At 41.0% G+C, this 27707-nt stretch overlaps 1 protein-coding gene across 4 annotated transcripts in view; it reads left to right on the top strand.

Moving 5' to 3' along the window:
- The window catches only part of Fife (regulating synaptic membrane exocytosis protein fife), a 57040-nt gene that overhangs the window by 19743 nt on the left and 9590 nt on the right, over window positions 1-27707 (top strand). The window contains exons 7-20 of one of the 4 annotated variants that reach the window (XM_076523895.1): window positions 1458-1644; window positions 4130-4402; window positions 4495-4654; window positions 6018-6271; window positions 6832-6900; window positions 7026-7147; window positions 8448-8560; window positions 8667-8743; window positions 9773-9831; window positions 20114-20292; window positions 20385-20600; window positions 21626-21957; window positions 22450-22647; window positions 25973-26116. In XM_076523895.1, coding sequence (XP_076380010.1) covers window positions 1458-1644; window positions 4130-4402; window positions 4495-4654; window positions 6018-6271; window positions 6832-6900; window positions 7026-7147; window positions 8448-8560; window positions 8667-8743; window positions 9773-9831; window positions 20114-20292; window positions 20385-20600; window positions 21626-21957; window positions 22450-22647; window positions 25973-26076 — 2343 coding nt within the window. In that variant the 3' untranslated portion in view covers window positions 26077-26116. Of the gene's footprint in view, window positions 1-1457; window positions 1645-4129; window positions 4403-4494; window positions 4655-6017; window positions 6272-6831; window positions 6901-7025; window positions 7148-8447; window positions 8561-8666; window positions 8744-9772; window positions 9832-20113; window positions 20293-20384; window positions 20601-21625; window positions 21958-22449; window positions 22648-25972; window positions 26117-27707 lie in introns of those variants that run through there. The other 3 variants (XM_076523896.1, XM_076523893.1, XM_033472737.2) reach the window with 3 other exon arrangements.

The following is a 27707-nucleotide window of genomic DNA, read 5'->3' as shown; positions in this document are numbered from 1 at the left end:
ATATTTAGGTGGGGTCAGCGGTGACATTTTCTTGCCCATCCCCCTAAAATAAGAAGGAGAAATAATTGGCGAGCTTCTACGAAGAGACTCGATGTGCTTGCTCCTCTAATCGATATCGTGCAACGGTGCCGGGCAAAGGGCTGGTTGAAGGGGGCTCGTGACGTAGGCACGCGAATTACAACCGAACTCGGAGATAATACCCCGCGACAAATTTATCGGGTCTGGAACGGCATTCGAATGCCATGCTGTTGCAATTGGGGCTCGGCATCTGAAAATTAGATTCCGGTGTTCCGTTAAAATCTGACGCAATTTCCTCGATTACATCTCGAATTGGATCAGCTATTTGCTCGCCGGGTGCTCTTACTCTGAAATTTCTGGATCGATCGAACAGCAGTTACGACGAATGTCAATGCCAATTAATACGGTGGGGAAGGGGTGGGAGGGGGGACAAGGGTCACCGTCTATATTAGAGGCACGACTCTTCATCGTTGTTGTGAATAACGAATTTCCGGTTTTTGGTTGTTCGAATCGAATGCGTTAAATTCATTTCGATGCTGCAATATCGTTGTGCTATGTGTTGTGGATGATTTACGTTCTCTCCCGAAGGCGTTGTCGCATTTCAATTTCAATTACAATTTCAGTTTTAATTTCAATCTCAATTTCGATCGCAATTTCAATCTCAATTTCAATCTCAACTTCAATTCGTTCAATTTCGATTCTTTCAATTTTGATTCTTTCAATTTCGATCTTTTCAATTACGCTTCTTTCGATTTCTTTCAATTACGCTTCTTTCGATTTCTTTCAATTCCGCTCCTTTCGATTCTTTCAATTTCGACTCTTTCAACTTCGATTTTTTCAATTTCGCTTCTTTCAATTTCGACTCTTTCAACTTCGATTTTATCAATTTCGCTTCTTTCAATTTCGACTCTTTCAGCTTCGACTTTTTCAATTTCGATTCTTTTAATTTCGATTCCTTCAATTCCGCTTCTTTCGATTTTTTCAATTTCGCTTCTTTCAATTTCGACTCTTTCAGCTTCGACTTTTTCAATTTCGATTCTTTCAATTCCGCTTCTTCCGATTTTTTCAATTTCGATTTTTTCAATTTCGCTTCTCTCGATTCTTTTAATTTTGATTCTTTCGATTCTTTCAATTTCGATTCTTTCAATTTCAATTCTTCCAATATCGATTCTTTCAATTTCAATTTTCGCAATTTTAATTTCAATTTAAAAATCAGTAAGTTTTAAAAGGAAATAGCCAACTGCTTTCTTGTGGAACCAGTCCCTTCGCAGATAAAATTACAGTCATCGCAAACAACGTGCTGTGAACTCGTAGCTTTTCGCATCGCTAAACGACCGTCTGTCCTAACGTTGGCATTGTTGTGTCTGCGGCTTCGCAACTTCATCGCGCAATGGTGTCATGTCCTGCGAGTCTCTAATGCGCGTGTCGTAATGTTATAGTTTCGAAAGGTTGCAGGAGAACGTCGCGAAGACCTTCGATGGGAAAGGGACTTGGATCGGAAGAGCAAGTCTAGAGCAACGTCGCCGGACCGTCAGCAGCAGGTCGAAAGGGGTCGAGCTGGGAGCACCCAGTGGGGAACCGTTGAACCTGCTCCCGCAGCCGTTTCTGTTGCCATTCCCGTTTCTGGTAAGTACACGCATGCATGTGTTGTACATCTCCTCCTACATCTACAACGCATAGTAGAGTATACAATCTGAACACGTATTCGTATCCAGGTGTAATATTACGTTTATGGTACCATTAACCCTTAGCGCTCCACGCGTTTCTCGAGTATTCTCTGCCAGCAACTCCGGCGCATTTTTAGAGCAAAGCGCCCGAGATAAAGGAAGTCTTATTTTGAGCGGAAAAGATTGCGCATCCTTGCGAAAGCGCTTGATTTTATTCATTTTATGTTGCTACGTATAAAAATGGGCAAAAAATGTTTTAATCGTAATGGTATCTATTTAACATTGCGCGAGGTCGGTGCATCGACATCGTGAATTGTGACCGAAATTTCCAAGCAGCAAATGCATCCTCATCGAAATGGGTAAATTTATTATTAACGATATTCTTCGCAATTCTTAAATGAATATATCCCTCGTATTCTTTGACGCGATTCATTATAAGATTAGCATTGCGAATCGTCCGTTGAATTCTGTTTGGATACGGAATTATTGAAACAAAAATATCTTTTGCGCGAGTTTGCCGGAATTTTTTTATTGTCAATCTTCGCTGGAATCGGCTCGATTAATAATTAAATTGAATTAAAAATTAGTAAATATGTTTCGGACGTTCTAAAATAAAATGGAACAGCGTTTTTCTGAAAAATATCACTACCAGCAACTCCGGCACATTTTTGGAGCAAAGCGCCCGAGATAAAGGAAGTCTTATTTTGAGCGGGAAAGATTGCGCGTCCTTGCGAAAGCGCTTGATTTTATTCATTTTATGTTGCTACGTATAAAAATGGGCAAAAAATGTTTTAATCGTAATGGTATCTACTTAACATTGCGCGAGGTCGGTGCATCGACATCGTGAATTGTGACCGAAATTTCCAAGCAGCAAATGCATCCTTATCGAAATGGGTAAATTTACTATTAACGATATTCTTCGCAATTCTTAAATAAATATATCCCTCGTGTTCTTTGACGCGATTTATTATAAAATTAGCATTGCGAATCGTCCGTTGAATTCTGTTTGGATACGGAATTATTGAAACAAAAATATCTTTTGCGCGAGTTTGCCGGAATTTGTTTATTGTCAATCTTCACTGGAATCGGCTCGATTAAATAATTCAATTTAATTAAAAATTAGTAAATATTCTTCGGACGTTCTAAAATAAAATGGAACAGCGTTTTTCTGAAAAATATCACTACCAGCAACTCCGGCACATTTTTGGAGCAAAGCGCCCGAGATAAAGGAAGTGTTATTTTGAGCGGAAAAGATTACGCGTCCTTGCGAAAGCGCTTGATTTTATTCATTTTATGTTGCTAAGTATAAAAATGGGCAAAAAATGTTTTAATCGTAATGGTACACACGCTAAGCTCGTTTTCGCTACAAATAACAATTGCCAACATCGACAAAAACATAGCATCTTCGATGTAATCGTGCTAAAAACATTGGGCTTCGCAGCAGAACTTTCGGATTTACGGAACAAATGACGGATGTCTTCATAGCGGAGCCAACGGAGCGCTAAGGGTTGTCGAGGAGCGATAAACAACCGGCCGGCTAGTGATTCTACATACAACAATTACTAAAAAAAAAAAGAGGAGTTACATATTTTCATTCGAGGCTTTATTTTCAAGATAACGAAGGCTGGAAGATGCATTCGCGTGGCTCGTAGTACGATGGGAAATAGAATTGGTATGTCATGACCAGACGTGTCACTTGATTTCTGTTCGATAGTGCTATTTCTCCAACCTAATTTTTTACGAGAACGGAGCCTCGAATGAGAAAACGTCGTACTTTTCTCCGTCGACTTGTTTTTACACGTAGAATCTCGCCTAACCCAGCCCGGTTTTACCACGATTCTCGGTACATTCTGCATGTAATGCGATAGAATGCGATGGTATCCTTCGCATAGACTCTGAAACGAATCGAATGGAATGCCACGCAGCCGAGTGAAGCAGTTCGATTCTACCGAGTGCTTTCAATTTCTGTTCGATTCAAAATTATCAGAGATAACTCGTGAAGCCCGGATATTGCCAGCCTTCTGCTTCTTTTTCGAACGTTACATATTTTTGAACGATTTATCGGTAGCAATAGCAGATCGTTCTTTTTTTTCTGCTTCCACATACATATGTACAGATGTATATACGGATGGAAATAACTTCAAGCGTGAATTATCAGATATTGGAAAACAGAGGGAGAAAGAGATAGAGAGAGAGAGAGAGAGAGAGAGAGAGAGAGAGTAAGACAGAGTGAGAGAGGGAAATTTTGCCGCGCGAAAAATGTGACAAAAAAAGAGACCGTGTCGATATTACTGTCGCGCGTCGTCGTGCTTCACGAATGAACAGAGCTCCCGCAGAGTGTAGGCAGGTTTCGAGGCGATACGAGTTTATTTCAAAGTAATTCGTTTCTCTCGGTGATGTTAACGAAACCATCGGGATCGATGCTTCTCGACCTCGTCGCGCAGACGAAGAAGAAGAACGTCGAAGTCGTGGTCGTTGGTCCGGAAGCTCGGTTCGTGCTACATCCCGCATGACCAGGCAAAGGTCCTACGACGACGAAGTGAAGAACGCGGATCAAATCAAGGAGCCCTGCCTGAAGCCAACGATGTTGCTGTCGAGGCGTGCATCGGCCTACGACGTCTACACTACACCGGGAGTCGGAGTCGGTGTTGGAGTCGGAAATCTGAATGCCACAGCTATCGCGGGTACCCTGCAAAGAGCATCGATTTCGGCGCAAGGTAGGAAACGATCTGTAGTTTGCAATCCCTTCGATTACTTTCCGATCGATCTCTGCGCAAACAGTTTGGCAGTCTGAATGGTCTATCCTCAGGTAACAGAAAGCCTGGGATGCCATACGAAGTCGGCTCAGAAGATGAAACCATGATGAACTTGGACGGTACGCCTATACCAGTGCCGGTTGTACCAGCACCGCAACAACCAATTCGACTTCCCGACCTGGAACGACGCAACAGACGAAAAGGATCTCAATTGTGAGTATCGGGAACCATGTTCGTGCCACATATTCGATCCTACTATTCTTACCTGTATCTATTCTATTTTCTTTCCTTTTATTTCCTTTCCTTTTCTTTACTTTCCTTTTCTTTTCTTTTCTTTTATTTCATTTTCTTTTATTTTATTTTCTTTTCTTTTATCTTATTTTGTCTTATTTTGTCTTATTTTGTCTTATTTTGTCTTATTTTGTCTTATTTTGTCTTATTTTGTCTTATTTTGTCTTATTTTGTCTTATTTTGTCTTATTTTGTCTTATTTTGTCTTATTTTGTCTTATTTTGTCTTATTTTGTCTTATTTTGTCTTATTTTGTCTTATTTTGTCTTATTTTGTCTTATTTTGTCTTATTTTGTCTTATTTTGTCTTATTTTGTCTTATTTTATCTTATTTTATCTTATTTTATCTTATTTTATCTTATTTTATCTTATTTTATCTTATTTTATCTTATTTTATCTTATTTTATCTTATTTTATCTTATTTTATCTTATTTTATCTTATTTTATCTTATTTTATCTTATTTTATCTTATTTTATCTTATTTTATCTTATTTTATCTTATTTTATCTTATTTTATCTTATTTTATCTTATTTTATTTTATTTTATTTTATTTTATTTTATTTTATTTTATTTTATGTTATCATATAAAAAGATGGATCACTTGTAATCCCTAAGGAAATCAATTAAGTTCATTCTATTCATATCTGTACACTGTACACGTGATCATTTTGCTAATTACAATTGTTATCTGTATTTCGTTTTGCATCACGCAGTTATCAACGCATAAGCCACTTTTATGCGTTGCATACACATAGAGTACTCGATACACGAAACACGGCAACAGAATGTACAATTACATGCGTATTTCATATGGTATCGCTAATTCGATTTGTACGTACAACGATGTGGCGAATACCTATTCTTCGGACAATAGGAGTACAAAAACTGGAAAAAGTAACGTTTAAGCGATAAGCGACGTATAATTCTCTATTACCGCGACGTGGCTGAAATGTTGAAGTGTCAGCATTTCCGTCGGACGCCTGTTCGCTCTTTTAATCTGTTCCGCTCTTTTCTTCCGTGGTGAAGATGCTCTTAACGGTAAGCCAAAATGTCGAGTAGAGTGCAAACACGGCGTTCCCAGCACTAGAGAAATAATTAATGCCGCTACTGTGAACTGTTACGCTTGTCACGGGGTCAGGAGTTTCGATCGCGTGTAATCCGTGCAGATTTTCAGTCAACCTTCTTGCGATCGTTACCGAGCTTGCGCGCACGCAGTCTTTCGAATGATCTGTTGAAAATGAACGACGACTATATCGCACGTGTGCATCGTTAATTGTATTTGTTCAGGCCGGATATAAATGCGATAAAAGCGTTGGCATCCGCGGTTCCGGGAGCGGTGAAAGTTCCTCCGCCAGTCGTGAACAGAGTCGCAGCCGAAGATCGAGAATTGACCCGGCAAGGCAGTCTCGTGGATGGGGAAAGCATCAAGATTGTGATCCACCACGCGGACAACGACATAGGCGGTAGCGCCGGCGGTGTCGCTGTTGGAGGCGGTGCTGTCGGTGGTGTTGCTGTTGGTGGCGGTGCTGTCGGTGGTGTTGGTGAGTATCCTCGGGAATACGTTGTTAGAACTTGTTGATTTTTCTGGACACAAGTGTAGAGAATAGAAAATAGAAAATGGAAAATGGAAAATGGAAAATGGAAAATGGAAAATGGAAAATGGAAAATGGAAAATGGAAAATGGAAAATAGAAAATAGAAAATAGAGAATAGAAAATAGAAAATAGAAAATAGAAAATAGAAAATAGAAAATAGAAAATAGAAAATAGAAAATAGAAAATAGAAAATAGAAAATAGAAAATAGAAAGTAGAAAGTAGAAAATAGAAAATAGAAAATAGAAAATAGAAAATAGAAAATAGAAAATAGAAAATAGAAAATAGAAAATAGAAAATAGGAAATAGAAAATAGAAAATAGAAAATACAGAATACAGAATTAATTACAGAATTACAGAATTACAGAATTACAGAATTACAGAATTACAGAATTACAGAATACAAAGTACAAAATACAAAATACAAAATTAGATTTCCCAGAAATAAGAACTGTTCAATTTCAAATACGCAAACAGAACCGAAAAATATTCATCATTTATCGTTGCAGTACCATGGGTGAACGCGAAAAGAAGAATAAAACTCAGGAAAAATGCAGCTTTGGACAAGGGGCATAGAAGTAAGAATACAGTATTGAACGTAAAACGCGAACCGATTATTTCATCGATCAACCACGTTGACGCAAACGTTTGTCTTCCTGTAGGTGCTAGTCCATATTAAGACGTCTTCAATTTATTTTTACAGCGAGTGGATTTGGTCTGAGAGTGGTGGGTAAAACGGGGGCCGACGGACGTACTTACGCATACGTGATGTGGGTCGTGCCAGATGGACCAGCAGCTAAAGCCGGTGTGCAACGTGGAAATAAGGTAAGTGGTAGTATGTGTAGACTTTGTGTAGACCTTAGGCTCTATATTCTAGACTCTAAATTTCAGATTTTAAATTCTAGACTTCAAATTCTAGGCACTAAATTCTGGACTCTGAATTCTGGACTCTAAATTCTAGACACTTAATCCTAGACTCTAAATTCTAGACTCTAAAATCTAGACACTTAATTCTAGATTCTAAATTCTAGACACTAAATTCTAGATTCTAAATTCTAGACACTTAATTCTAGACTCTAAATTCTAGATTCTAAATTCTAGACACTAAATTCTAGATTCTAAATTCTAGACTCTAAATTCTGGACTCTAAATTCTGGACACTAAATTCTGGACACTAAATTCTAGACTCTACATTCTAGACTCTAAATTCTAGACTCTAAATTCTAGATTCTAAATTCTGGACTCTAAATTCTAGACTCTAAATTCTAGACACTAAATTCTAGACTCTACATTCTAGACTCTAAATTCTAGACTCTAAATTCTAGACTCTAAATTCTAGATTCTAAATTCTAGACACTAAATTCTAGATTCTAAATTCTAGACACTAAATTCTAGACTCTACATTCTAGACTCTAAATTCTGGACACTAAATTCTGGACACTAAATTCTAGACCCTAAATTCTAGATTCTAAACTTTATAGTACGATACAGTGCCGTGTCGACGATGCAAATGAAAGTTATCCGCAATCATCTTGCCAATCGCTTTTACCGCAATGATGGATTACCACGCGAAGGTTTCGATTAGTTGGAAATTTCGACGGAAACAAAAGAAGACAATACCGAAGCCCGAGAGGCAACAAGCAACAAGCGTCTCGAGTACGAACCGCCAGTGTTCTCGGTTGCCACGGTTGACGACGTTGCTGCGAGCGGTTAATGCCTGCGAATATCGACAACTATTCTCTCCAACTGTGATTTTAATGAAATTATCGACAGCTGCGCAGATCGGAAACACGATATAATTCCAAACACCGACTGCGGCGTTTATATTTCATAAAATCATATGAATTCATTGACAAGCATGGCCCAGTGGTTTTACACTAGGCGTACAAGTAATTGCCTTCGCTTCCACGAGCAAGTAATTGCAACTTCTATTTTCATCGCGTCTACTTTGATCGTGGTTTTTAATGGTCTTGTCGTTGAAACGTTATCGTTAAACTAGAGTAAAAGCTGCAATTATTTGTCTACGTTCGATCGACGATCTCTTATTGGTGCGCGGTAGCATTTCTCACCTCCTTCTTTTTCACCTTTTCCAACGTTTTCATATTTTTGACCCTTTTTTCCATAGGTGTTGGAATGGGCCGGGGTATCCTTGGCAGATCGGAGCTTCGAGGAAGTCACGCAGATCACCGATCGTGGCGACGATATGGTCGAGCTGGTGGTCGAGCAAGTTGCCGATGCGTGAGTACGATAGACTTTGCCGGTTACTCTGTCGCGAATTTTCGCGAATTATCGCGAATTATCGCGAATTCATTCTAACATTACGCGTGCGCGTTCGTGAACGCAGCGGGGATCTGCTGGACGATTCGGGTACGACGGTACCACCAACAGGAAAGGTACCGGGGAATTTGGGCTTGTTGATGGGTAAGTACTCATGTACATCAAACAGAATTCATCTTCGTACCCATCGAATCGTCCTGATACTCGTCTCGGATCCGGTTCCATGGAAAATGTCGGGAAAAGATAAATGGTAGCTGTTGGACCTTACTGATAGACTGATAGATTGATAGATTGATAAATTAATAAACTAATAGAGACTGATAGACTGATAGATCCATAGATTGATAAATTGATAGACTGATAGACTGATAGATTGATAAATTGATAGACTAATAGACTGATAGATTGATAAATTGATAGACTAATAGACTGATAGACTGATAGATTGATAAATTGATAGATTGATAAATTGATAGACTAATAGACTGATAGACTGATAGATTGATAAATTGATAGACTAATAGACTGATAGATTGATAGATTGATAAATTGATAGACTAATAGATTGATAGACTGATAGATTGATAAATTGATAGACTAATAGACTGATAGACTGATAGATTGATAAATTGGTAGACCAATAGACTGATAGACTGATAAATTGATAAATTAATAGACTAATAGACTGATAGACTGATAGACTGATACACTGCCAGACTACAAGTATAAATTTCGATATTGAAAAGTTTCAAATCGATGATCGAAATTGCGACTCACGGACCATAATACAGTAATTTCTCCCCAATTCGTGTTTATAGTTAGCAATTGTCTACAACTATAAAAACGAGGCGCAAGGTACGAATAATCGTATCTCCTTTTCCCAAATTATCATTATCCCATTTTTGTGCACAAGCTGAGCGTCGATCAGGGAGAATTTACTGTATAACCAACACCTACCAGCTATCGATTACGCGCGCGAATCAAGTTACAACACGCTCAACTAAACTGGTTTTCCCGTTTAGCGCGATACGGATTACGCAGACGAAAAATATTGACGAACATTGGTTTAAAATGGAATCGTACTTCCTACGACATATCGTATGCTGCGCTACGATCCCGTAGAGATGCACGCCAATGCTAGTGTTCTCACGATGTCTCTGAAATGTTTTACAGAAGGGGAAACGGATAAAACACCGTCATCACCGACGCGCAGGAAACTGCCAAAGACGCCGGTATAACGAGTTCATAAATTGACATCTACACACATGGCCGTTTCTCACTTTCTTTCTTTTCTATCTTTCTCTTGTTACTACGCAATGTACACGCATACGCATACGCATACGCATACCCATATTCGTATCCATATCCATCTCCATCTCCATATCCATATCCATATCCATATCCATATCCATAGATCATCCATATGAACATCCATATCCATATCCATATCCATAGATATATCCATATCCATATCTATATCTATATCCATATCCATATATATATCCATATGCATATCCATATCTATCTCCATCTCCATATTCATATCCATCTCTATATGCATCTCCATCTCCATATCCATCTCCATATCCATATCCATATCCATATCAATATCCATAGATATATCCATGTGCATATCCATATCCATCTCCATCTCCATCTCCATCTCCATATCCATATCCATATCCACATCCATATCCATATGCATAACCATATCCATATCCATATCCATTATGCATATATCCATATGCATAACTATATCCATATCCATATCCATATCCATATCCATATCCATATCCATATCCATATCGATAGACGTATCCATATCAATATCCATATCCATACCCACACCCATACCTATACAAATGCCAATACCTGTGCCCACACCCACACCCAACTACACAGAAACGAAACCTCGACCAGACCGAGTCTGTTAGCGTAACGGAAAGAGACGTGCAACAAGCGCCTTTTAATCTTCCAATCTGTATTCATCCTTTGGAACACCAAACGGATATCTCATTCATCGGCTTCCTCGGTCTGTCGCTTTGTATATAGATAGCATATGACCGTATAGAATGTTATACATAATTCGATTGTGATGCGAATATCGCCAAATCATCGTGTATATACATAGGTTCTTTTCGAGGCAATTCTCACCACGTATATGTATAGGACCCGCGTTGGATGTACACATAGATAACCAAAACGGTGAATTAGCAGTAGCACACGATAGAGCGTGTAAAAGATCGCCTTTGATGTAAAATGGTTATATACTACTGCTATTAGTATTAACAATAATAATAATACTAATATAATGCTACCAATATTAATAAAAATAATAATAGTACCAATAATAATAATAACTATAAAAATGGTAATGATTACAATAAAAATAACGATAATGATAATGATAACGATACTGATGACGATCATGATATCTATAATGATAATGATATTTACAATGATAATGATATCTATAATTATAATGATAACAATAGCGATAAAAATACTGATAATGATATATATAATGATAATGATAATGACAATGATAATGATTACGATAATGATAACGATAATGATAACGATAATGATATCTATAATGATAATGATAACAAGGACAAGAATAACAATAATAATAGTCACAATAATAATAATTAATTAATAATATACGCTTTTTGGTACAATACAAGCCACAAAAGCCCGAACGCTTTCTAGCGACTGGCCTGGGAAAAGAACGGAGAACACTGACAATCGAGTTTCAACCTTTTCCGTTACAATGGATAGACGACGCGTAGTTCGATCGACGCCGATCCTTTCTACATGCACATAGAATTAACACGAAAGAAAATGCCACAGAAAAAAAGAATTGGTGAAACTTTTCTTTCGTTATTTCATTGAACGATAATAAAATAGAGCTCGAAACCGCTCGAATTTCTATATTTATATAACCGATACAGGCTGATATTATTTTTTAGATTATACAGATACCTATCCGAAGCAAACAGAATTCGAACAGACAATCAATTTTCTACCGATGCAAGATTTTTGTCACGCGTAAAATTACTTTTGTTCGTCTCGTATAAGAACGTGGTTTCTTTCCGATTAGAGTCACGCGTGTACTTTAGTTAAATTTTACAAAAAAAGAAAAAGTGCAATTAAAGGTTAAATGATTTTCTCCGCTCCTTGTTCCGAAGAGGTCGCGTAACCGAAAGAAAACAAGTTAGTCGCAGATGGGTTGGATAAACGAAATTAATTCTCGATACGTTCTCTGCGATCGCGCGTCTTTTCGCCGATGGATATTTGTATATAATCCCTGTCGTCGTTGAATTCAGATCCACGAAGAAGAAACACGATTCCGTGTAAACGCTGTTAAAAACGATCCTGCTACGTGTCTACGTGTCTCTCCGTGTCTCTTCGTGTCCTGCACAGCTACAAGCGTAAACAATAGATCGGCTAATTACGCGCGGTACATACCGAGTCCCTCCAATGTTTGCAACGCGTTTGCGAGTTGAGAGCTACGAACTGCGAGTTGCGTGTTTTTTTGCGAGCGGCGAGCGGCGAGCTGCGAGAGGCAGCAGCGTGTTGTTGCGTGTTTGCGAGTTGCGTGTCTGCAAACTGCGGGTTGCAAGCTGCGAACTTTCGTGCATATTTATTACCGTCGTCTCGATGCGTGTGCCGTACAACCGACTTATTGCCTTGCTTACCTATTTGTTACCTTTCTCGTAAGAATTACTTACGGTCTCTGCGATTTCTCAATCGAGCACGCTATCTAGGGCTGTCAGCCGTAATTGGGTGTCGCTTCTTATCGTTAGGCTGGACTCTCGCGTGAAACTATACAGGGTTTTTGACAATAGGCGTGTACCTGTCTCTCGTATAAGCCATATGTCATAAGTCATAAATCATAAGCCATATATAAGTCATAAGTCACCAGCCATAAGTCATAAGTCACGAGTCATTGAAGCAAGAGGATCGACTTTTCACGAGAAATGCTTAATTTTCTAATAGATTACGATACTTGTTGTTCGGTGCGCGCCACGTCAACATTATACTTGTCGATACGAAATGGACAAGGGATGATACTTCGGCGAAGTACGAGCTGTCGGTTTCCAACCGGATTCTCCTCGGATACGATCATTACGTTGTCCGTCGTGCACGATTAAAGTGCAGATGTAGTGTTCGCGGAAAAAAAAACGTTTCACATTTCTCGCCTGCACTCGTATATCGCGATGCGATCATCTCCCGTCCTATTTGTATCACGCTATTCTTTGAATTCGGACTATGCAGTAATTTCTCCCAGAAATCTTCGGAACTGAAACCGGCAGATCTGAGAATACCAAGTCGCGATTCTTCGAGCCACGCGACTCGGAGGGGCAGTCGGCAAAAAAAGGCAGCCATCAGCATACCGATGCGCATTAATATGAAGACATAGCGATGCTGGAAGAAAAATACGATGACTTAACTTTTTTATTTTGAATTTTTTGCCACGATTCGAAGGCAATTCGGAGGCCACATGCCTCGATTCGACGGTCGCGTACTTACTACCTACGACGTGCCATAATTTCTCCCTAATTCGCGCTCAGATTGCGCGCAAAAATGGACAATTTTTGGAAAAAGAGATACGATTATTCGAGCTTTGCGTCTTGTTTTTATGAGTTGTTGACAATCGGTAACTATAAAAACCAACCGCGAGGCTCGAACAATCGTATCTCCTCTTCCCAAATTGTCCATTTTTGTGCGCAACCTGATCGCGAATTTGGAAGAAATTACCGTATCTCGTAGCTCCGCGGTTTTTCTTAACCTTTTAGGCACGACGCGCCACTATAGTGGCTTTCACGGATGTCATCTTTCAGAACGACACGCCACCATAGTGGCTTTCGCGGATGTCATCTCTCTGGACGACGCGCCACTATAGTGGCTTGCTCTAGTGGCTCACTCGCTCATCGTTTGAATCAAATAATCGTCTTCATATGCATTGTTTCACATTTCTTTTGTCTTCACATCGATTTACAACAGTCTACAGAGTGTCCCAAAAATGTCTCGCAATCCGGAAATGACGGGTTCCTCGGATCATTTGAAGCAACTTCTTCCTTTACAAAAATGTTCTCCGAGACACCGTTAACGAGTTATGAACGAAAAACAGTGACCAATAAGAATCGAGTACGGCTGACGCGAGGCGGCCCAGCCAACCAGCGCACGAAGCCCAGTTCCGTTCATTGGCTCGGTCGCCTCGCGCCAGCTGAGCTGGGATTCGACCGCCTCGACCGCTGACGCCGTTAGCTCGGCCACCTCGCGGCAGCTAATCTCTGTTTTCACTGTTTTTCGTTAATAACTCGTTAACGGTGCCTCGGAGAAAATTTTTGTAAAGGAAAAAGTTGCTTCAAATGGCCTGAGCAACCCGCCACTTTCGGATTGCGAGACATTTTTGGGACACCCTGTATATACAGAGAGAATATACAGTATCAGACTCTGCCGTCCAGAGAAATAGCCTCGCGCAGAATTCAGCCGTACCTAAAAGGTTAACCGACTCACACCCAAACAGCCATTTCGTATCGTCTTCTGAGAATTCGTGTCGCGCGCCATACGTCACACGCTTGACCGACTCCGTCGACCCTTAGCATCGACGTAGGAATAAATTACGCAGACATAATACCGACACAGGAAAATTCGCAGCAATGCGCAATTTGACATTTCCGGGAGAAATTACTGTACTCGGTTTTAGTTATTCAAGCTGCTAATCGATATTCTAATCGAGAGCAACGTAACCGTGCTTTTGGATTAGTACAATATGACTTGATGGAATGCACGACAATCGATTTACATAAATCAAGTGAAATAAGCACACCGGTTACATATATAAATATATATATATAATTGAAAGTTTATCGCTATAGCATAGTAAATCGATTATCAATAAATTCTTAGGTTCTAACACACATGCGTTCCGTTCCTTGATGTTTTTCGATCGGAAAAAAGAAGGACGAATCGATGATTACGACTCGATAGAAAGCAAACGGGTCGTTTCGAGAAGGAATGGATATCGAATACATACTCTGTTGTCCGTCTCGTATCTCTAGTAGCCGAGAAGCTTTTTATTAGCTTTATATTACGCGATCGTGCATTCGCTTACGCCGGAGAACAGGAAACGAGAGTGTCAATTGGGACAAGTTGCGTGATCGCCGTTTTCTTCCTTTCTTTCGCTTTGCCGTGTCCGTACGATGTTCTTTCTCGATATAATCTGTCTATCCGTTTTCGACGCCAACTTTCGACAATGAGTCGTCGCCTGCTTTCCCTTGGTCTTCTCTCTCTCTCTCTCTCTCTCTCTCTCTCTCTCTATCTCTTTCTATGTCTATCTATCTATCTGCCCGTTTGCTCTTAATTCTGAATCGTTGATTGCAAGCGAATAATAAAAAAATACTCGAGGAGATACGTCCGATTCACCTATGAGCTACACCTACGCGAGTCGTCCCCTGAACCTTTGTAATCGGATGTAAAGCTAGAGGAAATAAATTTCAACACGAAATGAACAACACGAGAGAAGGATTCTTGCGCACAGGCCAAAACCGCAATTACTCGAGTTTGTCTTCTCTTGTTTCCCTTCATTCGTGCTATTACGAAGAAAGCTGTGTCTAGGTATATACATATATATTGTGTTCGCAGGACTGTTCTGTCTTCCTCTTTCTCTTCTTCTTCTTGTTCTTGTTCTTCTTTTCTCTTCTCGTCTCTTTGGTTTTTCTCGTGACCTTTCTCCATTGTCTACTCCGTACGTCTGTACAAAGTACCACGAAAGTAAATGTGTCGTTCTTGCACTTACTATGATTTCGCTTGTAAGCACGCGTGGGTATAAAAGTGTACAGGCAAGGAAGAAACCTCCACAAAGGGTACAGTGTGCTATCTGTACCGGTAAACATACGTACGTAAGCACTCACACACGCACGCACACACACACAAATGACAGATGCGCAGACACGTAGGTACATACATAGATACGTGCATTGTGCATAACACATATACATATGTACATAATACCTATACATATGCAGTGCGCGTGTATGCGTACGCAGATGCGTGATTGCCTATTTATGGATGAACCATTAGAAGCGTGTCCCTGTCGCCGTCAGTGTCACTATGTATGCTGTGGGCCTCCTTGTTTGTTACCTTGTACAATATTTTTCTCTCGAGCTGTCAAAACTGTTCGACACTTTCTCCGTTACGTCCACCGCATTTTCTATATTTTCCTATATTTTCTTATATTAGCCTATACATTCTCCTATATCCTCCTATATTTTCCTATATTTTCATATATTCTCCTATATTTCCCTATAGTTTCCAATATTTTCCCCTATCTTCCTATATTTTCCATGTATATTATCCTATATTTTCCTATGTTCTCTGATACATATAGAGTATTGAAAAAGATTGCACCAGAAACATTTCTGTACATCTCTGAACTTGATTCGAATCTGTGTTGTTTCTGTTGTCGACATACTCACAGCATCGACGTTCATATCCACGTAGTTTGTAATCTTGCGACTTTACGTGTACGACCAGCTCCATGGAGGCTCCAGCCCCGGCTCCAGCTTCGAATAGAGGGTATATACATACATGTATAGTACATACTTGTCTAATACGATGTAATACTATACACATGTAGATGTAGAGATTCTCCCTCTCCTGTCTGATTCGTTTTTGGGATTCGCATAAAAGAAAAAAAGAAACTGGATAATTTACGTGACCGAATCGTTCACAAGCTGTGCACGTTGTGCATCTTGCACTCCGCTGGGCACTACCGAGACAAAACTAGAGAAATTTGAAAAGTTAGAAGGGGGATTCGTCGCATTTTTCCTCGCGTGACACGCATGGCACGCGTGACACGCGTGGCATCCGTGGCCGTACGTGACGTCCGTGACATCCGTGGCAACCGTGGCATCCGTCGCATCCGCGGCATCCGTCGCATCCGTCGCATCCGTGGATTGGAGGTACACGCTTGTACTTACGTAACGACACTCGTCGTCATTATACTCGACCTTCCGTCGCTTTCTATGCCCGTCCCAAAGAAATTGTTTGGCTACGAAAATGAAAGAAAAACAGAGATATAGACCCGCTGACGAAAGAGAAAAGAAACTGAAATGTAAGTTGTCCATGTTGAACAAACTTAGCATATTGACCCTTCATGCTATACTTTCTCCCAACTGGCACGTCTCTAGTTGTATAGTAGCTATTACTTTAATTTTCTTCTGCGACTCGTTCCCCCACGTTTCCCCTGTCCAACGATCCTCCTCTATTTTCTTCCTCGTACTACAGTTTTGTCTCTTCCCTATTCCCTTTTTCCTTTTCATCTTCTCTTTCCCCCCCTCCACCTGCTCTTTACCCTGCTCCCTTTTCATATAATTACTTATTGCTGTTTAATGTCGTGACCATCGTTTATTTCAGAGACTCTTAAATCGGGGCTTGTTTTTACGACCTCCACGACACCCTGTTCCTTCGTTTCACGAGTATCAAACTATTTTTTGCGAAACACAGTTTACTTACATAACGTTCGGTCGAGGCTATCCTTAACATTTCAAGAGCACGGTGAATCTTTTAAAGAATTTCGATACCTGAAACGATTCTGTATGAAACGAAGGGTCCATTTCGCTTTTCTTCCTCTTTCTCTCTCTCTCTCTCTCTCTCTCTCTCTTTCGATCCTTAGTTTCTCATTGTATACTTAATTCGCTCTATATATTTCTTAAACTCGTTCTCTTCGGCCTTTGCTTCCTTGTGACGCTCTGTTCACCTGATCGGTCTATCTACCTAATCTATCCACCTAATCTTCTGTCTGTCAGTCTGTCTGTCTGTCTGTCTGTCTGTCTGTTTGTATGTCTGTTCACCAAATTAACGAGTTATCGACACACGAACAGCAAACTTATTTCGAAGTGAATACGCGCGTTGGAACGTCAGAGAGATCGCGAACCCGGAACGATCGAGCCGAGATAAATACGAAATTGGGGGACCGCCGATTGACGCTAATCCCGGGATTTGTCGGCTCGAAGCATCTTGTAATGCGGCAATTCCCTATAGTAAATTGATTTTCTAATCGATGAATATGCCTGGCGTCCGCGTAACGCTTCGATGGTCGATCGAAGAGTAAGAAATTGAATAGAGGCAGGAAAAGCGTGTGACAAAACGCGTCGTACCTTCGCATCGTAGCACCCACAACACCGCCTATGCTTTTCACGCGACTATGCTTCGGCTTTAAAGATGTTCCGCCAATTCAGACGAAAACGGGAACATACATATACGAGTATATACATATATGCGTACATGCACGTTTGCACCGACTTATGTAAACAGGGATGGGTCGAATGATGCGCACATACATGTACATTCGGACAATTACTTGTAACTTGGACGCTTTAGGGTGCGTTAGCAGAAAACGTTCCACTGGTCCGATAACGATTTATTGGTTACTTATCGATTTCGGCCATCTTCGAACGTAGAACAGTGTACCAACATATAACGGTGTAAAGTTTACAACATACAACGTTGAACAGTGTACATTGCACTGCATACAACAGTGTACATTGTACAGCATACAACGGTATAGAATGTACAACATACAACGTTGAACAGTTTACAACATACAATAGTGTACAGTGTACTACATACAACAGTGTACATTGTACAGCATACAACGGTATAGAATGTACAATATACAACGTTGAACAGTTTACAACATACAACAGTGTACATTGTACGACATACAACAGTGTACATTGTACAGCATACAACGGTATAGAATGTACAATATACAACGTTGAACAGTTTACAACATACAATAGTGTACATTGTACAGCATACAACGGTATAGAATGTACAATATACAACGTTGAACAGTCTACAACATACAACAGTGTACATTGTACGACATACAACAGTGTACATTGTACGACATACAACAGTGTACATTGTACAACATACAACAGTATACATTGTACAACACACAACGGTATGCAGCGTGAAACATACAATGGTATAGAATGTACAACATACAACGTTGAACAGTATACATCATACAACAGTGTACATTGTACAACACACAACGGTATGCAGCGTGCAACATACAACGATGTACAGTGTGAACAACATACAACGGTGTATAGTGTGTACAACATACAACGTTATACAGTGTACAATACAATTGAACGGTGCTCCGGGTACATTTCGACTTGACTAGAGAAAACTCAGAAGAGATTAGAGGTTTCGAAAAATGTGGGACCAGTGGTTCGTGGATCAAAACACGTGGATTAAAGAAAAGGCGAGCCTATTGAGGGAACTTACCATGAAACAGATACGAGACGAATCTTCTTCTTGACTGTATTGTGCAACATTGGCGATGTACGAATTGGACAGTATGGAATGCAATGCGAAACATAATAAATACCATAGGACAGGACGTGAGGAATATTTAATAAGATAAGTCGCTTCCATGGCAACCTAAGGCGGCGAGATAGGCTCGAGCAAAGTAGTCGCGAAGCAAATATTAAACTTATTAAACTCATCAGACTTATTAGACATGCTCGAGTCAGATTTATTTTGTACACGTAGAAAAGGAGTAAGTAGAAACAATTCAAACCGTTGAATGTACAGTTTTTGATAGAATTCCCCGGTCAGAGCCAAAGATATTACGAAAGCATTAGGAACCGTAAATGATTGTGTCAAGGTTATTATAATAACTCCGAAGAATGAAAAGGAAACGAAAGTATTGCCGAAACGAAGAAACATTCGTAATCGAAAGATCGTAATCCTCTAGAACTCTAAAATACCTCGAAAACGATAGAAATGTTCAGGATAGCACGACTGTGTTGTACATACATATACGTAGACATACTATAGACAATAGCCTTAGAAACGATGATCACAGAAACTACACGTATAGCGCGACATAGTGCTGTGGGCCATAGATATGTATGGGTAATTCGATGTAAAATGTGAGTTATCAAATAGGCGCTGTTTATCACTGGTGCTCGTTATCATGCTTTGGCAGTTTGTAGCATTTTACCGAGCACGCACAGCTTTCGCTTCGATATATTCCCAGATGAGATCAAACGCGATACGACTGTGATACGCGGATGTCCCTTTGCAAACCGAACCAAGCATTCTCGCGCACCCATAGTTTCTTCGCTCGTACCCTGTTTCAACTCGATACGGCGATATGCGATGCATAATATACATATAACACCCTTTCATCAATCGCTTTTGCACGAGAGAATGATTTTGCCTTTTGTCTTTCCATAATAGGAGTTGTCCACGGGAACACAGACGCCGTAGTCGCAGACAGATCTCGCGTGCTATACAAAACCCGTTCAGTCGAATTTCCGGTAGAAAGTCCGTTTACTCCTCGAGAAGTAAACGGTGGAATCGCGTCTGTGTTCGATCGAAAACTCGGCGTAACGGTTTCGTTATCGATATCGATATCGATATCGGCGACAATGATCGCCGTTCGACGCGAATTCAAAGTTTCATTTTTCGTTATCGTAGGAACAAATCGCGAAGGAGAAGCAAGTGTCCGGCCGCGTCCAGATTCAAGTTTCCTACGAAGCGGATCGGAAAGAGCTGATCGTCACCGTTTTCATGGCCGACGATCTGTGCGCGAGAGAAGATACCGGTTACGGCGCTTTGCCGGAAGCGTACGCTAAATTGATCCTGATGCCGATCTGGTAAGATCACCGTTGTTCGACGCGCTTGTAAAAGCACGCGAAAAGCGTTTGATGTATCTGCTCGTTGAATCGGTTCGTCCGCGACGTTACAGCGCCGATCAAACCACTTTGAAAACCGTGGTCGCCGAGCCGAGCCAAAAGCCAATTTGGAACGCGACGCTGGTCTTTTCTGGAGTGGACGGCGAAAGCTTGATGAAACGTGCCATCGAAGTGACTCTATGGGATTTCTGTCCCGACGGTGACAACGTCTTCCTTGGCGAATGCAGCGTGGACTTGCAGCGCGCACTCGAGAACGACAGAGCAGTATGGTAATTAGCTTATATATTATAATATTTATATTATTTATTGCACTTATATTATATTATATTATATTATATTATATTATATTATATTATATTATATTATATTATATTATATTATATTATATTATATTATATTATATTATATTATATTATATTATATTATATTATATTATATTATATTATATTATATTATATTATATTATATTATATTATATTACATTATATTATATTATATTATATTATATTATATTATATTACATTATATTATATTGCACTTATATTGCACTATATTGCTGTTGCGCTATTTTAATAGATGTCTTATTGGCATTGACATTGTACATCTTCCTAGTGTTCGACAATGTTGCAACATTAGAATGCACTGCCCACAAAATTATGCCGTAGAATAATTTTGGATTAAAATTGGCCAACTTTCACCGACGTTAACTCCGCGAAAAATCAACGTAGAGTGACGAATTTTCCCTCAAATTAAAGCTTGACGCCTCTACTTTAAGATAATGTTCTGAGATTTTCAATCTGACGCACTTACGCCACTGTAATTTTTCAAATGTGATGCCATGTTTTGAACGACCGCCATTTTCCAGGGGACTGACATTTGAGATTGACAAAACTTTAAAGTGCTGTAACTTCGCGAAAAAAGATCGCAGTCACGTTCCTTTTTCCTTCAATTAAAGGGGAAGGCTTAAACTTTATCTCACCGCAAACGGAATCTCTGGAAAAAATTTTACAGAGTCCGTGCTTATCGTCCAACTTGACAATTTTCAACGCGACGAACATGGCCTCGCATTTAAAGGGTTGCAGTAGCGTGGATGCGTCGAACTTAAAATCTCGGAACATCATCTTAAATCAGAGACTTCGAGCTTTAATTTGAGAGAAATGTCAACGTCCTACGTTGATTTTTCGCCGAGTTATCGTCGATCGAAGTCGATCGATTCTTAGCCAAAATTGTTCTATGCTGTAATTTTTGTCGAGCAATATACCAGAATATTGGAATATAAATTTCTTACCGGCAGGTATCGCCTGGAAGATCCGCGAGGACTTCGCGCATGCAAATCACCGTTCTGTTCACCTCGTGGATCTTTATCGATGGAGATCGCCCAAAGGTTTTTACGAAAGACGGAACTGCGCGAAAGAAGTTACAGCGACGACACGCAGAGCGACAGCGGCAGCCCCGAGCACAGCTTTCTGCATCCGAATCACGCTTGGCATGCGAACTCAAGGAGAGGTTCCAGCCAGTCCGAGCAACTCGAAGTCGAACCGTACGAACTCAGCAGGGATTACAGCAGATCTCTGCCCGGCAGCCGAAGAAGCAGTTTCCAAAGTCAAGCTGGCACCGATAGCAAACGTGAGTGAAAACGGATACGGTGTAACTGGATGGATCAATGTAAATCCTAGCGTCTGAATAGAGCATATCTAAACTAACTAAGCCAAACCTAAGTAAATATGTACATACTGGTAAGAGTTGTGCTCGTCAAATGTGCGAGGCAATTGTTGAATTATATCGTACACGATATTGCAATTATAATTATAATTTTATTATATATTATATATATTAATAATATAATTAATATATATAATTATATAGTCATAATTTTATTATATATATATATATACAATTAAAATTATAAATGCTAACAATTCATTGAAATCTTCACATGTTTCGTTAAGAAATACTAACGTAACCAGCATGAGTACCTCGAAGAAGATGTTGAAAAAATTGTTAATTAAAATTATAAATGTACAAGCATAAGTTTATCATATTGTACACGATATACATGTACATTCTACCTCGTTATGGCTGCCAACAATAGCAACTACTAATTCGTTGTTGTCGCAGGGGGAAGCATGGGAGAAGCCGACATGTCGATGATGCCGCAGTACCACCGAGATCGGCGAAGAAGTTCGGTGTCCAGGTCGATGAGAGACCCGGAGGAGTTTCTAGAGGATCTTCGTAGTCAAGGTCAACGCATCAAAGCGGTCAAGGCAGAACTCGGCAGAACGATGAGTTTCTCAGGCGATAAAAGACGCGAGAGCCGTGAGTAAGATTACGTATTACCTCGCTTTTTCGGTCTTCCATTTCGCCTAATCATTTGCTGGTCCGTCCGTCGTCGGGTCGTTCATCCATTCCTACAATTTTTTGCTCTCTCTCTCTCTCTCACACACACACACACACTCTCTCTCTCTCTCTCTCTCTCTCTCTTTCTCTCTCTCTCTCTCTCTCTCTCTCTCTCTTTCTAGGATTCTTACCAATTGCCAATCACTTTTCCGTCCATACACGCACGTTTATTTGACTTCGATATCACTTCCGTGACTCTGATTTTGTTCTCACCGTCACCGTTTTCAATCGTTGGATCGTCGTTCCACTCGATCCATCTTCGTCCACCAGCAAATCAGCAGATCGAATCCTCCTCGTCGGCCAATCCCGTGCGTACCGTACGCATGTGAATAAATAAATCTCTGCACGGACGTACATGCATATTAGCGAAAAGGTAAAACGATGAACGAACGAACGACCGGCCGATAACGTTGTTTCTTCGATCAATTCGAAAATTCACTCGATGATAATCGAATCAAGCTTCGACATCGTGTCCGGAAAAAGCACGTTTCAATAGCGTTTTGTGTAATACAACGATCCCGAGGTAACGCTGAAATTTCTACCATCGCTGTTTGCGCGGTTTACGGCAATTAGCTTCGTAGACAAATTCCACGAACGAACCGTTGCTTCCACTTGCGATATCATCTCGAATAAACGCACCTGTTTCGCTAATAGAAACACGCGCGACATGCAATTTGTATGTATGCAGGTCCGTAGTATTTCTATACGTTTTTGTATACTAATTCACAAATGTCACATCGTTCGATATAATAAGCAGACTGCGGATCTTTATGCATCTAACATTCGGAACGCATTCTGCATTTATGTACAGAAAATACATGCGTTAAGAAAATTATAAATAATATCATTTTTATGTTTGCCACACAAGAAATCTTTTAATCGACGCGACAACTATTTTCGCTTTCCATACAATTTTATAGGAAAAATATAAAGATCCACCGTCCGCGATAATAAGCCTTTATAATCTTTGTACTTGTCTCTTTCTGTCTCTCTGTCTGTCCGTCTGTTCGTCTGTCTGTCCGTCCGTCTGTTTGTCTGTCTATCTGTATGTGTCTGTACGTCTGTCTGTATGCCTGTGTGTCTGTCTGTCTGTCTGTTTGTCTGCCTTTCTGTCAGTCTCAGTCTATCTGTCTGTCTGTCCGTCTGTCCATTTGTCCGTCCGTACATCCGTCTGTGTGCGCGTGTATGTCTCCTACGTGACGCCATGCATATATTTCTCTTTCTCCGAAATCTTCTTAATTGGATGCGTTTCACTGTCTTTCTTTTTTTTTCTCTCCATCTTTGTTGTTCTCCGTGTACCTTCATGAAATCGCCTCGCATCGAATTCGAGCGACTTCGCCGAGCGAACGTGTGTCCGACTGTCACGAACAATTTTTGGCCACGCAAGAAATAGAATCTCGGAGACAGATACAATGGTTAGCTGAGCCGGAAGCTGGACCAGCCCGGAACGGAATCGCGCGCATACTGCGCCGCTGAACGAACGTGTTTCGCTGAGAAATCTCGTACACGACTTGGAAACAACTCGGAACTATTGACCGATCGGCGATTCGAGTTTAACCAGGCGCGTCGATTTAACCGTGGCACACCGTAAACGTTCGACCACCGTTCGATTAATCGTTCGCTCACGTCGATGGGAAAGATCGATCACCCGCGTGAATTTCTACGCGACAGCCCTTGGGGCCGGCCGGTAAAACCCGATCGATCGATCGATCGATCAGGATTCGAGACGCGCGGATCCAGCAGCCGGGATTAATGGAAAACGCGGTCGAAACAGAATCGAGCCGGATGTGTCCAACTGCGTCCGGATTCTGCGAAATCGCAATCATCCTACCTCCTGTCTGTCTGTCTGCCTATTCTAATTCATGAAGAAGCTGGGTGTCCCGAACAGATCACCTGTCGCAACATAATGTGTAACTCTTTGCTCGTCTATGTACGATCGTTGTCGCGCCGCTGTTGCTGCGCTGTTGCTGTCCTGTTGCTGTGCTGTTGCTGCGCTGCTACCTGTCGCCTCAGCTCTGCCTACGCCAGCTTTGAGACACCAACGTTCCGACAACATTCAACAGCAAGAACAAAAAAGCGAATCGACGATACAATCGGCGACCGTCGACAAAATCTTCTACACGTGCGACATAATGATAATTACGACGATTTCGATGAACGATGACAATTACGATCAATAATGACAATTACGATAAATAATGACAATTACGATGATCAATGACAATTACGATGATTAATGACAATTACGATAAATAATGACAATTACGATGATCAATGACAATTACGATGATTAATGACAAATACGATGATTAATGACAATTACGATAAATAATAACAATTACGATAAATAATAACAATTACGATGATCAATGACAATTGCGATGATCAATGACAATTACGATGATTATTATACGATAACTATGATACACGAACGATCGAACAGTAACAAGTAGAGTCGTGTCTCGTCGAGCGATGAAAACAAGGGGGGAGGGGGTGGAGAGGGAGATGAGAAGGGCCGTGAAACAAGATGAAACGGAAACGACGGTCTCTCCTCTCCCGCAGCGGCTTCCGCGATTTCGCCTCGGTGACGAGAAAGCAACGCGGCCCGGCATTCGGTCGGTTCACACGACTCGTGTTCGAAACAGACGGCACACATGCAAAACCTCAGGCTTCGTCCACGTTCGCATATCGATACACGCGCCAAGTGCCATAAAGCTATCCGCTGCTCGTTCTCCACTATTGAGTGTGTACTTCTTCTTTCATCATTCCGTTCACGGGGAACGTCGCGAGTATTTCTTTTGCATTGTTGTCCCTCATTGCTGATCTTCTTGATCTCCTTTCTTGGTCTCTCCGCGCCGTATACGGCGATCTTTCGTATACGGCAAACGGCAAACGGCACACGGCGTACGGCAAACGGCACACGGCGTACGGCAAACGGCGCACGGCACACACGGCACATGCTACATGGTACATGGTCGATCAAAATGCTCGGTTCGCTCGGTCGAAACGCCACAACCTCGACCCCGATCAACGGCGAATCGTGGGCTCCATCGACCAACCAACCAACCAACCAACCAACCAACCAACCAACTAACCAATCAATGAACCAACTAACCAATCAACCAACCAACTAACCAATCAATCAATCAATCAATGAACCAATCAACCAACCAACCAATCAATCAATCAATAAATCAATCAACCAACCAACCAACCTACCACCACCATCGATCAACGACAACAGCGTGCGTAGTCCCAACGGTTACTGTGTGGCAGTGCGAACCTGTATCTCCGAGGACCGGTAAATCGGCCTCCTTCCCACTGCCGCACTCCATACCACCTCGATAAATAACCACAGGGCACTGTGGACCACCGTCACGGGCTTCCGGTAAGACACAGTTTTCTCGCTTTCCCTCTATCTGCCATTTTCTTTTTTTTTTGCGGACATGTTTGCCTTGCGTAATCAGGTTGTTCATCCGTGTTGCCTTTTATTCGAAACGAAACGCCAAACGTTACTTTCCGTTCTCCAGTATACACAATACAATAGTGTACGATTAGTATAACGACGTCTCATAGCAATTGCTCCCGTAAACAAGTTCCGCCATCGGTTTCCTTTGGTTTCTCCTGTATGTTTCGCTTTCGTGACGCAAATCCTCCCTAATTATCCTTCAACTTGTAAACAAAAATGGACGATTTGCGAAGAGGAGATACGATTATTCGAGCCTCGCGATTTGCTTTTATGGTTGCCGGTTGCCAACAAGTGTAGAAAAGTGGCGCGAGGCTCGAATAACCGTATCCCCCCTCTTCCCAAATTGTCCATCTTTGTTTACAAGCTGAAGGAAGTTTGGGGAGAATTTGCTGTACCGTGCGAGTCCGAAATCGCAAGTCCGAATTCTTCCGAATTCGGGAAGAGGAGATACGATTATTCGAGCCTCGCGATTCGTTTTTATAGTTGCCGATTGTCAACAATTATAAAAACGTGGCGCGAGGCTCGAATAACCGTATCCCCATCTTCCAAAATTCTCCACTTTTATTTACAAGCTGAAGGAAATTTTGGGAGAATTTGCTGTACCGTGCGAGTCCAAATTCTTCCGAATTTGGGATGAGGAGATACGATTATTCGAGCCTCGCGATTCGTTTTTATCGTTTCCGATTGCCAACTATTACAAAAACGTGGCGCAAGGCTCGAATAACCGTATCCCCATCTTCCCAAATTCTCCACTTTTGTTTACAAGCTGAAGGAAATTTTGGGAGAATTTGCTGTACCGTGCGAGTCCGAATTCTTCCGAATTTGGGATGAGGAGATACGATTATTCGAGCCTCGCGATTCGTTTTTATCGTTTCCGATTGCCAACTATTATAAAAACGTGGCGCAAGGCTCGAATAACCGTATCCCCATCTTCCCAAATTCTCCACTTTTGTTTACAAGCTGAAGGAAATTTTGGGAGAATTTGCTGTACCGTGCGAGTCCGAATTCTTCCGAATTTGGGAAGAGGAGATACGATTATTCGAGCCTTGCAGTTCGTTTTTATAGTTGCCGATTACCAACAATTGTAAAAACGTGGCGCGAGGCTCGAATAACCGTATCCCCATCTTCCCAAATTCTCCACTTCTGTTTACAAGCTAAAGGAAATTTTGGGAGAATTTGCTGTACCGTGCGAGTCCGAATTCTTCCGAATTTGGGATGAGGAGATACGATTATTCGAGCCTCGCGATTCGTTTTTATCGTTTCCGATTGCCAACTATTATAAAAACGTGGCGCAAGGCTCGAATAACCGTATCCCCATCTTCCAAAATTCTCCACTTTTGTTTACAAGCTGAAGGAAATTTGGGGAGAATTTATTAATTTTCTTCGTTGTTCTCCCGCGTCGCGACGAACGGCTTGATTTCATGGATCACGGTCCCCGCGTAACATCAAGAGAAATCAAATAGACAACGCGACAACGACGAAACCGTTGAGATGTTTCCCGCGGCGCGCG

Source organism: Megalopta genalis, chromosome 7 (assembly GCF_051020955.1).
Source record: "Megalopta genalis isolate 19385.01 chromosome 7, iyMegGena1_principal, whole genome shotgun sequence".
NCBI lineage: Eukaryota > Metazoa > Arthropoda > Insecta > Hymenoptera > Halictidae > Megalopta > Megalopta genalis.
The sequence above is the reverse complement of the archived record's forward strand: the minus strand, read 5'-3'. Positions and strand labels throughout refer to the sequence as shown.